This window comes from Anguilla anguilla, chromosome 8 (genome assembly GCF_013347855.1).
Source record: "Anguilla anguilla isolate fAngAng1 chromosome 8, fAngAng1.pri, whole genome shotgun sequence".
Classification (NCBI taxonomy): Eukaryota; Metazoa; Chordata; class Actinopteri; order Anguilliformes; family Anguillidae; genus Anguilla; species Anguilla anguilla.
The window spans coordinates 26,180,777-26,195,350 of NC_049208.1; the positions used below are offsets into that span (position 1 = coordinate 26,180,777).

The following is a 14,574-nucleotide window of genomic DNA, read 5'->3' on the forward strand; positions in this document are numbered from 1 at the left end:
TCCCCGACCCTCAGCAGCGCTGTGGCCGTGTTCAGTCCTCCTCACGTACGGAGCCCTCTCCCACGCAGGTGTTCATGGAGGAGATGACGCGGAAGCAGCCGGACGTGGACCGCGTGACCAAAACCTACAAGAGGAAACCAGCCGAACCCCCCAGCAGCCTGGCCGAGAGACGAGGACCACGTGAGTCACTCTCATACGCAGTCATGCTCATACTCACACACACACGTACGCACACACTCACGCACACACACACACACGTACGCACACACTCACGCACACACACTCATACTCACACACACACACACGTACACACACACACACTCATACACACACACACACACACACGTACGCACACACATGTGCGTGCATACACACACCCGTGTATAAACCGCACATACTTTTGCTCATACACGCTCACATATTCACATATACATGTGCAAATACACACACGCATAATGAAATTCATAAACACACATATACATACATATAAACAGTTGCACACCCAACCTGCAATAGCGCATAATTGAATGATACTGTGTAGGAGGTGTGGTACTTGTCCAGAAACCCGCGGAGCTGTTTATCTGTAGTAACCATGGCGCTGCCCGTTCTTCAACAGGTAAACAGCAGCAGCAGCAGCAGCAGGCGGCGATGCAGGTTGCCGGGGGCAACCCTCGCCTCAACCAGCTGTGCTCCCGCTGGCAGCAAGTGTGGCTGCTTGCCCTCGACCGTCAGCGCAAGCTAAACGACGCCCTCGATAGGCTGGAGGAGGTACTGTCTCCAAATCAACTGAACAAATGTCTTTCTTCCTCCACCTTCAAATCACCTGCTTATGTTAGTGGAGTCAGAGGACAGTTACGTCTCATTTCAGGGTTTTGTTAGTTATATTTATGAAATCATGAAATGAGGTTGGTTCTGTGTTGAATGTTGTCAGTATTTTCATAACAGACCAATGCCTGTCACTTATTGAACTAAATATTATCTTTCTGTCCGTCTCTTGTCTTCCCTCACTGGTCCTCAGCTGAAAGAGTTTGCCAACTTTGACTTTGACGTTTGGCGGAAGAAGTACATGCGCTGGATGAACCACAAGAAGTCTCGCGTGATGGACTTCTTCCGTCGCATCGACAAGGACCAGGATGGCAAGATCACCCGGCAGGAGTTCATCGATGGCATCTTAGCCTCCAGTATGCCCCCTCTCTGTGGCCGCACCCACTTCAATTCAGCACCACCATTATGAAAAAATAATAAAAAAGGCTTTTCTAAAAATGTTGTTGTATTTATACCTCGTGAATCTGCTTGTCCTGCAGAGTTCCCCACCAGCAGGCTGGAGATGACCGCAGTTGCTGATATCTTTGACCGTGACTGTGACGGTTACATCGATTACTACGAGTTTGTGGCAGCGCTGCACCCCAATAAGGACGCGTACCGCCCCACCACTGATGCTGACAAGATTGAGGATGAGGTGAGATGCGCGCACACGCACACACACGCACACACACACACACACACACGTTTAAAATGACAGAGTAACACCTTCTCAAAGTTGGACACATTGATGTAATACATACCTGTGCACGTTTGCAGCCTTCACACTGAACTGAAGTATGAATAAAACGCTTCTCATCGCCATAAGTTTTTGTCTGTGGAACTTTCTATAACCGTTATACTTTTTAAAAGTATAAAGTAAGTATGTAAAAGCGCTGTGCGGTGAATACAGCATCTGTCTTTGTATCTGTACAGGTGACCAGGCAAGTGGCACAGTGTAAATGTGCCAAGAGATTCCAGGTGGAACAGATCGGGGAGAACAAGTACAGGGTAAGTCCACCTCTGCAGCCCTCACATCCAATGAGGAGCTGCATTTCTGTGGAGATGTAGGGAAGTATGCAGGGGTGGGCATTATGACAGCAACCACAGGAAATGACCTCATGATTTGCTAGCGGCATTCTGCTTCTGGCAACAGCAGTTGCACACAACAGCTCCCATTCTGATGAAAATGCTATAAAACACTATTTCAGCATTATAGATGTCACCTTATTTATTACTGTGCCTGTGTCATGCATGTGTGTATTTGTGAATCGCTGTAACACAGCAGTGCAGGGCTGCTGCTGTCTCTGTGTCAGTCACCTGGAACACCATCTGACTGCTGTTCATTAACCAGCACTAATTACAGTTGTAATCCCTTATCTATTTCCTCTGCCATAATGATGCTTGTGGCTACCATTTTGAAGCCAAACCGTCACTGAATTAATCATCAGGCTTCTGAAGGGAAAAATATACAGTATTAATAGCTGCATTTCTGAAGTTATGCGGTTATACATGCAATTATGCATTACAAGTCCTCTACTTCAGCTGGGCTCCCTTGAAAATAGATATTTTTATCTGAGTGGGGCTCACCTGTGAAAATAAAGAATAAATAAATTTAAAAAACTTAAGCTGAAAGCTGTATAAAATTGATTTCATGTACAGTGCATTAATGCATCTCCTCTTACAATATTTAAATAATTTTCTAATTTTACAAGGGAATGAGTTAATACACATTTAAGTGAGGTAACACCCTGGATTCACATCCATAAGCTACATGAATCAATAACGTTCAGTCCCATAAACATTATTCTCGACTCCTCAGGGATCAATACTATGCAGAGGGTTTGGTTTCAGTGGTTTGTACTGTAGGATCCAGTGTTTCTACAAGGTTGCTGCAACATCATTGAACCATTTGCACCATCTTCTGTTTGTGCATCCCACCAGCATATTAATGACCTCACTGTTCTCATGGTTACTGTTATTGTGCGTACTTAATCATCGTCATCATCATCACCCGCTGATTAATGACGTCCTGTTTTTTTTTACAGCATTAGACTAACCGCACACACTCTGGTTCCACCACAGTTCTTGTCTTGTCTGTTTGTCCGTCCGGCTGTCTGTCCCTTTTCCCATCTGTTCTGCTCCACTATCAAACTCACTGCCCTGTCATCCACATTTCAGCTTTTGTCATCAGTGTCCTTACTAAATCAGCAGTCAAGGATCAGTACATTACAGGCCTTTAGCAGACGCTCTTATCCAGAGCGACTTTGTATCATGAGGACTAGGCTAGGGGAAGAAGAAAGGAGGCTCTGTTTAAAATGTTTAAATTTTGGTGGAAGAATAATAGGTGTAGTTATTATACACTTTCAACGACTCTGATTCAAATCAATTGAACCATTTTACTGTGTCAAGAAAAGTGCTTTGATTTGGTTCTTATGTTTCAGTACTTGATAGGACAGTTAATTCCCACCCATTTAAGGGGCCGTGAAGCAGTCGTGCTAAGAGAAAATATTTTTGTTGTTCAGAAGCAGACAGGAACTACGTAGGTTTTGTGTATTTCTGTGGTCAGTGAAAGAGCAGGCTTTTGTGCAGATGTTTGTGTCTGTGAATGTTATTTCACTCTCTCTTTTTCTTTCCCCCTGTGTTTTACTCCTCCGTGTCTGCTGGATTTTTTATAGTTCTTCCTTGGGAACCAGGTAAAGTGACTAGTGTGTTTGTGTCAGGACCTCTGAAATCTGCTTCCCTTATTCCTATCAAGTCAAAAGTTGAATTTAGTGTCCAGACAAGCAGTTTGTAGCCATTTGGTTTTGGCCAGCAGTGTTGAAGGGTTTGCCATCTCTTTTTTTTTTTTTTTTTACAGAGAACTGTTGCTCTTCAACACATTCCCTTGAAAGCCATCACCATGGTGATGAAGCATTTCCTGTTAGACAGGAAGTGGCACAGCCTCAGTGCAGGATAAATACTAGATGCTCTCGTTTTACATGGAAGCAGATTTCATAGGACTATGACAGTCCTCTAGATAAGATTTTGGTTGTGTTGTGCAAACGCCCCTCATTGCCAGATTTTGGATGAAGTAAATTGTAAATAATGGTGGGGGTGCAGGGGTGTGGTAATTTGGATTTGATGCGAGCATTGCTTGGTTTGGTGTGCTGGGGGCGGGGGGGGGGGGGGCACGGGGGGGCAGGGGGGAATTATGATGATAAAAAAATCATGATTCCTGGAGGATGTATCCGTGGGTACTTGCTTCTGATTTTGCTTCTTGGGGAAAAATGCAGGTTACCACAGTAATTATTTGCAATCAGTCAAATACAGTTACATGAGTCAGAATAGTGCTTAAAGATTGAATTGTTAAAATGACAAATGATTGCTGTGGTAACGCTGTGATTTAAAATTGGGGTATGGTGGGTTTTGATCAGGAGCTGTTTCTTCAGCTGTTTTTCATTGCATGGAGTGTGTCATTGCATGGAGTTTATCTTTAATTACGCAATGGAATGTTAGTGGGCTGTACTGTGTACTGGCATGCACAGTGATGATTCTTTAGTGTATGATACTTATTTTCTTCTTTACTTTTCATTTTTCTGTTCCCCAATTCCCCTAATCTTATCTTACATTTCTGGATCCTATCCTTTCTCTCTCTCCCTCTCTTTCTCTCTCTCTCTGTCTCTCTCTCTCTCTGTCTCTCTCTCCCTCTCTCTCTCTCCCTCTCTCTCTCTCCCTCTCTCTCTCTCCCTCTCTCTCCCTCTCTCTCCCTCTCTCTCTCTCCCTCTCTCCCTCTCTCTGCCCTCCTCAGTTTGGGGACTCCCAGCAGCTGCGTTTGGTGCGTATCCTGCGCAGTACGGTCATGGTCCGGGTCGGAGGAGGCTGGATGGCTCTGGATGAGTTCCTGGTGAAGAACGACCCCTGCAGAGGTGAGAGTGAGCCACGCTAACATGAGCAGAGACACACACACGCCTTCTCACATGTGCACACACACATGCACGCGTGCACACACACACACACACACACACACACACACACACACACACAGAAATTCATCACACTCCCAAATAGATAGAGATGGTATATATACATTTCTACAGACACGGCTAAGAAAGAGACACAACCAGATCACAGCTGTAATGTCATGTGCTCCTCCACACCTGTAGGGGTCACAGGTTAAAAAAGTGAAGGTTATAAGGTCATGCATTATTTTTAGGCTCTGAGGTATATTCCGATAAAGGCTTTCATTATTAAATCACCAATGCTGTGATTACAATTAACATTGCAACAACCTGGACAGAAGACGGATGGACAGATTGGATGGATGGATGGATGGATGGACGGATGGATGCATCGTAGGTCTAGTAGACTGACACACATAGATTTTTATCTCAAATCCGCGGTTCATTGTAGTGCCCCATCCTGTCTGGGGTGGGTCACTGCTCTACTTCCCTCTAGGGCTCTCCATCTTTCTGTCTCCACCCCTCTCTTTTTCCTCCATTTCCTGTCCATCCCTCATTATCTCAGCTTGTGGTTTTTTACGGAGTCTCCTTATTCCTCAGTCTTTCTGTCAGGTCACCGCTCCTGTCTGGAATGTCCCTGTTTCCTTACCCACCTCTTTATCCTTCATTTCGTTATTATCCCTGTGGTTCATTGTTCCTGTGCATGGTGGTCCTGTACCTCCCCTCTGTCATCCATCCCTAACTCATAGTGCATGGTGCATGGTCCTTAGTTTTCTCTTTTTCTCCCTTCCTCCCTCCTTTTCCCTCTCTCTCCTCAGTGCATCATCCAGGAGTTAAAATCCTTCGCTCCGAGTCCAGCAGCTCCATATCATCTCGTATAGGTTGGGTTTCTCTCTCTCACTCTCTCGCTGTCTCTCTCTCTCTCTCCTGCACACACACACACACGCACACACACACGCACTCTGTCGTTCTCTTTGGCTACGCTGTGCTTTGTTGAATGTGATGCAGCACTGAATTAACCTTCGCACCAACTTTGCCTGCGCACACACAGCTGGAAATTCACAGGATGAAGGGATGGCTCGTGCATCTGTGAAAGACAAAGCGAGTGAAACCTTTTAGGTACACGCGTGAAGTTCTCTCAGGCTCTATGCAACTCGGACGTAGTCGCGAGGCTCAAACGCAATGACCAGTTGTATATTTTGCGCGTTTGTGTGCGTGTGCGTGTGCGCGTGTGCGTTTGTGTGCGTGTGCGTTTGTGTGCGCGCGTGTGCGTTTGTGTGCGTGCGTGTGCGTTTGTGTGCGTGCGTGACTAAGCGCGTGTCTGAATGACTGCGGGCAACCGTTTCCGTGTTTATTTCATGTTGTCGTCTCTGTTGTGTCTCTCAGTGACGGTCACTCCTGGCTATTTCTGCTGCAGAGGTACCTACTCTTTCTCTCTCTCCCCCTTTCTTTCTCTGTTTCTGTCTCACTCTCACTGTCAGAATCCATTTCTGCCTGCTTTCTGTCTTTCTCACTCTGTCTCACATCATAAGGCCGTTGGTCCAGCTCTGATCCTTGTACTGCTGTGTTTAAGTGTATGTGAGTGTGTGCGTTTGTATGTGTGTTGCGCGCCTGTTGGTCTGTGTGTGAGCCAGTTTTGCCTCATGCTTCCCATTCAAACGGGGGGTGGCCAGGCCCAGTCTTGCCGATTTTCATGTGCGTCCCAGATGGTGTTTGTAGGGCGAGATCTGAAAACTTCAAGACCTGGGTGTGGCCGGCCTGGGTTTCTAATAATGCTTGAAGCAGCTCTTTGATGTGATGGCTCGCGGGGAAAGAATTACAGGGTGCACCTGGCTTGTGGGGAAGAAATTACAGAGTGCACCCATGGTTGACTGGCCTGCTGTTGCTAGTGGTGACTGAAAAGGGGGTGTGTCCTGAGCTGAAATGACAGCTACTGACCACTGCTACAGTGCACTGCTGTTACTTTGCACACTGCAGTCCTCTCTCCTGTTCCCTCCCTTTCTTTCTCCTCTCCAGTTCCCTCCCCCTCTCCCTTCTTTTCTCCCTTTCCCTCCCCTTATCCCCTCATCCCTCCTTTTCTCCCCGCCCTCCCTCCCCCTCTTTCTGTCTCTGTCTGTGGCTGGCTTCTCTTGGCTGTTTGTTGTGTGTTGGGGCTGCTGCAGTGTTTGTTTGAGAATGCATTTATTAACATCTCTCTGGACTGCAGACCACATGATAGCACTTATCCCCCACTCCCAAAAACAAGACAGGCCTAGCCCCAGGCAGACATGTGCAAATCTGCCTGAAATTACTTCTCATAAACACATTCTGCCCCCTGCCTTGTTTATGGTCCTTATATGCGGCAGACAAAACAAACCCTTAGTTTAGAGCCAGGGTCGGCAATTGGTGGCCTGTGGGAAAAATCTGGCCTCCTGCTAAATCACCCCAGAAATGTTTGATTTGTTAAAATTGTAAATGAGGCAGTGTGGACAAAGGTACATTACCCCTGAGTTAAACAACGGGAGCAAGGTCAACATTTGAGAATTAATTTCATGTTTCGAAAGAAACAAACAAAAAAAAAAAAACATTTAAAAACAGGCATATTGAGTTGGAAATTGTAACATTTGTCTGGCCCAGATTTTCTTTCCCTCCACACTAGTCTTCGTTCTTTGGACAAGATCACGTCATGAGGAGTCTGAGTCTGCAGGGCCACAGTCATAACTCTCATCACTCTTTCAGTGCATCCGTGCGATGACGGCAGGTGGCTGCCAAGTTATGTAGTAATTCAAGACTTTTTTGTCATTTGGGGATTGTGAAGCAGTGCAGTTTAGGCAAAGAAATGGGCTATTTTAAGCCGGTAAGCTGTAGCTTGATAACTTGGTTGCTTTAAATTCATGAAATCATGAAAGAGCAAGTGCAAGAAATGTCTGGTTAGAAAATGTTAGGTCATTTATTAAAAATGAGAACTCATTTTAAACATTTCTTCCATGAAATCAACTTGGAAAAAACATGGCTAAATGAGCGGTTAACTTATGTATTTTTATGTGATTTAAAGAAGGTCACAGTATTACTGGCATGGCAATTTAGTTTAGTCTTATTGGTAGCTGTGCTGTAGCTTAATGACTTCTAGTGTTCAGTAATTGGTAGCTTAGTCAACTGCATTTTCTGAGTAGCGTACTCAACACTGGCCATCTTACAGTAGCCTAGTATCCTTATTGTGACACGCTGACAGCCTTTGTAGCATATTCCCCTGAATCCCTACCAATCAACGAACTAAGATGCATTGATACAACAGATATTGGTGATTTTATCAGATTTAATGTATTTTAGTCTCTTATGTATGCCTGCTGCGCAGATATGAGAACATTTCCTGTACAATTTTAGTGTAGGCCCAATGGTAGGCTTATTAACTGAGTGGCTATGTACTGCCCCACCAACTAGAAAAATTTGGGCCAAGGCCAAACTTAGTTGCCGACCCCTGCCTTTGAGAATATGGGAGCTCGTCCAGACACAGCACTGTTGTGAAATCATTGGAAGGACTGTGCTTGTTTGACTGGCCTAAGGAATACTAACTGTACTGACTCAGAAGGAGGCAGGCCTGCTGCACTGACTCCGCCTGTCTTTCCTGCACTGACTCCTCAGGAGTGAACCAGCCTCACACCGACTCTTGCCCCTCTGCCCTGACTGCTCCACGCGCACTGACTCAGTCCCACCGCTCGCTGCCTCAAAACAACCCCCCCCCCCCCCCCCCCCGCTATGGTGTGTACTGACTGACTCTCTCTCCCGCTGTCTCTCTCCGCCCCCCCCCCCCCCTCCTCCAGCGCGCGGGCGCACGAACCTGGAGCTGCGGGAGAAGTTCATCCTGCCGGAGGGGGCCTCCCAGGGCCTCGCGGCGTTCCGGTCCCGGGGCCGCCGCTCCAAGCCCTCGTCCCGCACGGCGTCGCCCACCCGCTCCTCGTCCTCGGCCTCGCACAGCGCGCCCAGCTGCGCCTCCCTGCCCTCCGCCCCGGCCACGCCCACGGCCTCCTCACGGGTGAGCCTCCGCCCGAACACTTACTGCTTCCTCAGGGCTGTTTCTTTACCTCTGTTACCTTTCTTGGAGAATTACTGCTGGCATGCAAAATAAATATGGTGAATGGTATATTTAGTGTGTAACCATTATTGCTATGAGATGGTGGGGTAAGGCTGACGGTATGTCTTACATTGTCCTAAATACAGCCTACTGCAGTCCTTTACTTCCGAAAGTGTATTCAATTAATTGTTACTTTTTATTATAGTACATTAGTTTTGTGACTGATTCAATTAACAAAACTATTTGTATTCGGAGAAGGCTAGAAACATGCCAGATGCTTAAATTTGCTATTAGTTAAGATCATAGTGGTAATATGGGGTTTGGTAGCCTTGGTAATACAGTTGGTGAGTACAGGGGACCAATAGGCAACAGACGAGGAGAACAGAAGAGCTGGGAACATGCAGTCTGCCAGTAATAATCCTCAGAATCTGGACGGCCTGAGGAACTCTCCACGCGCATCACACCACAGGCACAAGCGCTCCCCCGACAGAACATTCAGCCCCATCACGACACTCACAGAGGAGCACGCGCACCGCAGCACGCCGCACACCTGTCCAGCCCGTGCTCATAAACCCCCCCCCCCCCCCCGCACTCTCTCGCGCGCTGTCGCCAGGTGGTGTCTGTCTTGTCGGGAAACGTGGCGTCTCACGTCATGGGGTGTTATGGCAACGTTGCGCTGGGCTTGTCTGTGTGTGTGTGTGTGTGTGTGTGTGTGTGTACGTCAGTGCCAGAGACATTGTATCGGGCTGGGTTTGAGGTAGGTAACCTCGAACTATACTATGTAAGCCCCTGAACCCTTCAGAAAAAGACTTGATTGAGCTTTTTTTTATCGTAATATTAACCTCAAAGCTTTAGATTTTCAACATACAAGACTGGGTTTGAAGGGTCAGATAAATTATGGCATATATAGCAGTTCTAGTTCCCCTTGGATTCATAAGTGTTATGACCCTTAAGGAGGACCATATGCATCAACAGCCAAATTCCAGTTTATTCTGGACTCTGGAGTCAGAATGTTAGGTCTTCTCTGCCAGTGTTTGGATTTCCAAACGTCCTGAACTGGAGAGAGAACGTAATGCCCACACTAATAATGCTTCCATCTCTAGGCAAAGGTGCTGGGAAATAAGACTGAAGAGAAAAGTCTAAAATCAAAGCTTCTGAAACTGATTAGTCGGGGCAAAGCCCAATAAAAAACCCATTTAGTTGAAATATCTGTGATCATTGTGTGTCATGTTAGCTGCGTCGAGCGTGTTCGCCTGTGTGTTTTCCGTGCTGTGATTTTAACCATGTTTGTGTGCTGATAACGGGTTAACCCATTGGTACAGTGATCCCCCTCATCCTCTTGTTTCTGCATGACAAAATCACCCGGGTCTTTAACTGTGAGATTTTTATTTGTTGTTCTGTTTTTTTGTCTTCGTTCATTCCCTCCACCCTGTGTACTCCTCCATCTCCTCCTGTGGATTTTTCCCATAATTCCATTCTGTGTTTTTTTGCTTCATCTTCACCTGCGCAAAAATCAAACTGCAACACCCCTACCTTCTTCCTCTGCTCCTCTGCTTCTCTCTTCTCTTCCGCTTCTTTTTCTTTTCTTCTCCTGCTCTTGCTCTTTTTCTGTACTTTAATTGCTACCTGGCTGCTCCTTGCTCTCTGTCTCGCTCGCTTTCCCTCTCTCTTGCTCGCCTTCTCTCCCTGCCTCTTCCCTCATTCTGTCTCCCTCTCCCCCCCTCTCTCTCTCGCTCTTTTCGTTCCTCTCCCTCCTCTCTGGCTGATATTTCACAGTCCACCCACACTCAATCTCGTGGCTATGCTAAGCCCTGGCTGGCTCACAGTAAAACTCCAACTCCAACCAAGTGCCAGTCCTGCCCAGACCACAGCCAGACCCCCGGGCCTGAGGTAACACACTGATACTGTACACTCACTGATACCCACTGATAAGCACTGATATCAGTGCACACTCACTGATATATGCTGAACTCTGGTCTCCTCTGGTATATAATAATATCTACGCCTGCATTAATACTGCAATAAACATTTATAGACTGATAAGCACTGGTAGCAGACAATCTATACTGATACGCTGTGCACACTCATGACCTCATGTTCACACCTAGACTATAGCCCATATCTGATGCTGTGCATACAAATCAGCTATAAGCAGTCAGTGAAAACAAAGTTGGGAAAATAGGATAATTCAGTCTGATCGTCACCAGAGAGGAGCAGTATAAGTAGTATAATGTTTGATTTGAGTGTGACGGGATTTGTGTGACCTTTCAGTCAGTTATTTTGCTTTGGTCACTGTCAGAAAAGAAATTCCTCTTCTTGATCTTCAACTCGCTGGTTGTTGTAATTCACTAGTTCGCTGGTTTGTAAGTCAGCAGGTTATTCAGGAAGGCGCTCATTCAGAAACTCACTGATGTATTGACACTAAGGATGGTGCAGCATCAGAATGATCGTGCCACAGTAATGCAATTCCTCTTTCTCCCTGTAGGGGGCTGCGAGCTCCAAGCTGAAGAGACCAACCTTCCACTCCAGCCGGGGCTCTCTGACCGGGGAGAATGGGGGCCAGGCCACGCCCAGCGGAGCCAAGCCCGGCCGCCCAGGTGAGAATCGCCTCTCCACCTCCCTCTCCCTTTCCGTCTGCCTGCTTCTCTCTGCCTTCTCCCCCTTTCTCATGTTTGCTAGGTGTTGTTTTTGTGATTTTTTTTGTCGTCTCATTCTGGCTTCTACCTCTTCCTTTCCATTCTTCTGTCACTCGCATCTCTGTTTCATTATTCTTACCGCTTTGACTCTGTTCCTCCTGCTAACTCTTTATGAGATATGAATGTGGTTGAGTACCGAAGTCTCCCTCTCTCTATCATATCCTCATCCTTCCTTGTTCCCTCCCGTTTTTCTCCCCGCCCTCCTGTTCTTCCCCAGAATCCTCAGCGAAACGCGCGCCGTCGTCGGCGAGCGGCCCGGCGAGTCGAGCGGGGAGCCGGGCGGGGAGCCGCGCGAGCAGCCGGCGGGGCAGCGACGCCTCGGACGCCTCGGAGCTCCTGGAGACGCGCTCGGCCTGCTCAGACACCTCGGACACGCCCCGCCGCCCCGGGGCCAAGCCCTCCAAGATCCCCACCATCTCCAAGAAGGCACCCAGCCCCAAAACGCCCACTGGCAAGAGATAAGAGAAGAACAACCTCCTCGTCACCGGGGGGCGCCAGAGGGACACAGATGTCACAGACTCACGGGGATGGTGGTGGAGCAGGGGCTGGCAGGGTGCTCACTCTCACGCGCCCACGCTGGGCTGAACTGATCAGAACGTTTCGGAAACCAAACCCCAGCTTGCCTGTCTTTGTCTTTCTTTCTTGGATTGTTGTGGAATGACAGACAGACGCTGCTGAATCCAGACCTCTTCCACAGGAGTTATCACTAACAATAACTATAATGACGCTGCCTTATTTGTGTTCTTTATTTTAATCCTTACGTTAGAATTTGTTTGGTGTGGCTGTGGGGGAGGCACACACACACACACACACACACACACACACACACGCACGTACTTATGCAGAGCCATTTACACACCCTGAGGAGCAGGAATCAGTAGAACAGTTTCAGCCAAACTGTTGATTCCTGTGACCGAACTGAAGCAGAGGCTCTGTGGCTGTGGGTGTGTGTGCATGAGAGATTCACCAACACCTCTCTGGATGGAAATAAACACACACACACACACACACACACACACACGCACACAGCTTGTCATGCTGTGATCCAGCAGACAGTACCTCCTCCAGCCTCAGCGTTTGTGTGATGTGGTGTGGTAACAGTGGAGGGGTGTTCCACTGATTTAGGAGAACATGAAGACACACACAATACAGTTTCACATAATTCCTCCTGAATTTTGGGGTGTGTGTGAGAGGGTGCTGCTTGTTTTCCTTGTATCTTTTTATTTTGAATTTTTCTGAGGATGCGACGAACTCGAGAAAATGACTATGAGAGGAGGAAGTGAGGCAACAGCTGTTTCGATTTGTCGCACCGTTCTCCTTCGGCATCGCCACAGAGCAGCAGCATCCGAGGGTCCTGCTGACCGCCCCGCCGCGACTCTGTGAGGTCCACACGCCCGTCTGGTGACATCATACTTCCGGGACTACCTTCGGTTGTCACCTGATGCACCGCAAACACGTGGAAGTGAAGTGAAGTGAAGTGAATACCTCTGCTGATGAAGTGAACCCTACTTCAGATGAAGAGTCTGAAGAGTGTGCACCGACTGTCTATATGACTGTACTTCCACCATACACACCCCCCACTCCGCCCTCCCGCACCCCTGGGTCACACTGATGGGTGGGACTTCTGGGTCATGTCGTGTGTGTGTGTGTGTGTGTGTTTGCGTGTTTTAACTCCGTACAGTCATAATGTGTTACAGAAATCAGAGGTCATATGAATTGTTTCACAGTATGCAAAAAATGAAAATTGTGAATGTCCCTCACCTGGTTAATTTATAATCCTTCTCAATGTTTTTGTTCATTTTTGGCTAGCTTAAGGAAATTTGTATTTATTTTTCAGTTTCAGTATCATATCACCTCCCGTGAATTATTAGTATTAATATGATAATAATCTTTTTGGTTTGTTTTCTTTTTTTTTTACCAAGAAAGTGTCTCTTCTCAAATCTTTTCTTGTAAATGATAGTTTATGAAATTACTGACCAGGAAACATGGATTCCGACAGCGGCCTTTTTGCCCGGTGACTACAATTATAGGATCATGACAGAATGGCACAGCACTCGTTGTGTAGAAAATAAAAATAAAACTGGGAAAATGGATGATGGGGAAAATCATTGAAGGAGAGAGGTGAGGAAGAGCCTTCGCCCCCTCTCTACCCATTTGTCCTACTTGTGCTCCCTCTTTCTCCCCGATAGGAGCTTTGAATTGTGACATTAATAGGAACAAGTGTGTTCCTTCATTTCTCTCTGTGAGTTCTGAAGAATATGAATAACTGATGAAAATCAACTGAAATCTTAAGGTGATTTTTTAATTTATTTATTGTCTTTTGGGAGGAGAGGGGGTGTGACGGATCCCCTTTTGATGCTGTGTTCTCAGTGTGTTTAAGAGAAAATGGAGGGGGTTATAAGTGAATTGTGTAAAAGAAAAATAAGTTGACTATAAAACCTTTTTTGCTCTCATTTTGTATTAAAATATTGCTTGCAGTAAAAAACAGCCCCAGGATGAAATGTTTTTATTTCTAATGTTTGGGTTGAATCTCTGGCCTTTATAATTAACTGTATCTACAGTAGCTGTCTTTGAAGAAATGCCCACCACAGCGCATTGCATTCCGGAAATTTCCTGTTAATGAGCAGCAGGGTGCATTTAGCTTTCAGCTCAGATAAGAGACACACCCATGGTATGTTCCCGTGTCCGTGCGTGTGTATACGTGCGTCAGCCCATGACCCTGTTTGTCTTTACTGTGTGTGTGTGTGTGCGTCAGCCCATGACCCTGTTTGTCTTTACTGTGTGTGTGTGTGTGCGTCAGCCCATGACCCTGTTTGTCTTTACTATGGGGGCTGTGGTCACTTTTTCACAAGTGATGCTGTGTGTTTGGATGTCTGCGAACATAAAGGGAATGCGTGCATCGGTGTGTGTGTGTGTGTGTGTGTGTGTTAAATGCAGGTATTAATATGCTTTGAGAGGGTAAGTGGGAATGTGTGTCTGGAGACAGAATGTGTGTGAATGGGTAGAAAATATGTGGATAATTTAGTGTTTGTGTGGACAGTGAATACAGGTGTGTGTGTATGTGTGTGTGCGTGTGTGTCTATGG

General features: G+C 46.8%; 1 protein-coding gene across 30 annotated transcripts in view; it reads left to right on the forward strand.

The window, feature by feature from the left end:
* Positions 1-13,976, forward strand: part of macf1a (microtubule actin crosslinking factor 1a) — a 195,927-nt gene extending 181,951 nt beyond the window's left edge. For 19 of the 30 annotated variants that reach the window (XM_035429155.1, XM_035429166.1, XM_035429156.1 and 16 more), the window contains 13 exons: positions 69-180; positions 617-768; positions 1,019-1,181; positions 1,305-1,459; positions 1,738-1,812; positions 3,480-3,497; positions 4,592-4,709; positions 5,561-5,623; positions 6,129-6,161; positions 8,543-8,754; positions 10,570-10,683; positions 11,279-11,390; positions 11,707-13,976. In XM_035429155.1, coding sequence (XP_035285046.1) covers positions 69-180; positions 617-768; positions 1,019-1,181; positions 1,305-1,459; positions 1,738-1,812; positions 3,480-3,497; positions 4,592-4,709; positions 5,561-5,623; positions 6,129-6,161; positions 8,543-8,754; positions 10,570-10,683; positions 11,279-11,390; positions 11,707-11,951 — 1,572 coding nt within the window. In that variant the 3' untranslated portion in view covers positions 11,952-13,976. The remainder of the gene's footprint in view (positions 1-68; positions 181-616; positions 769-1,018; positions 1,182-1,304; positions 1,460-1,737; positions 1,813-3,479; positions 3,498-4,591; positions 4,710-5,560; positions 5,624-6,128; positions 6,162-8,542; positions 8,755-10,569; positions 10,684-11,278; positions 11,391-11,706) is intronic. The other 11 variants (XM_035429168.1, XM_035429169.1, XM_035429173.1 and 8 more) reach the window with 5 other exon arrangements.
* The last annotated feature ends 598 nt before the right edge of the window (positions 13,977-14,574 follow it).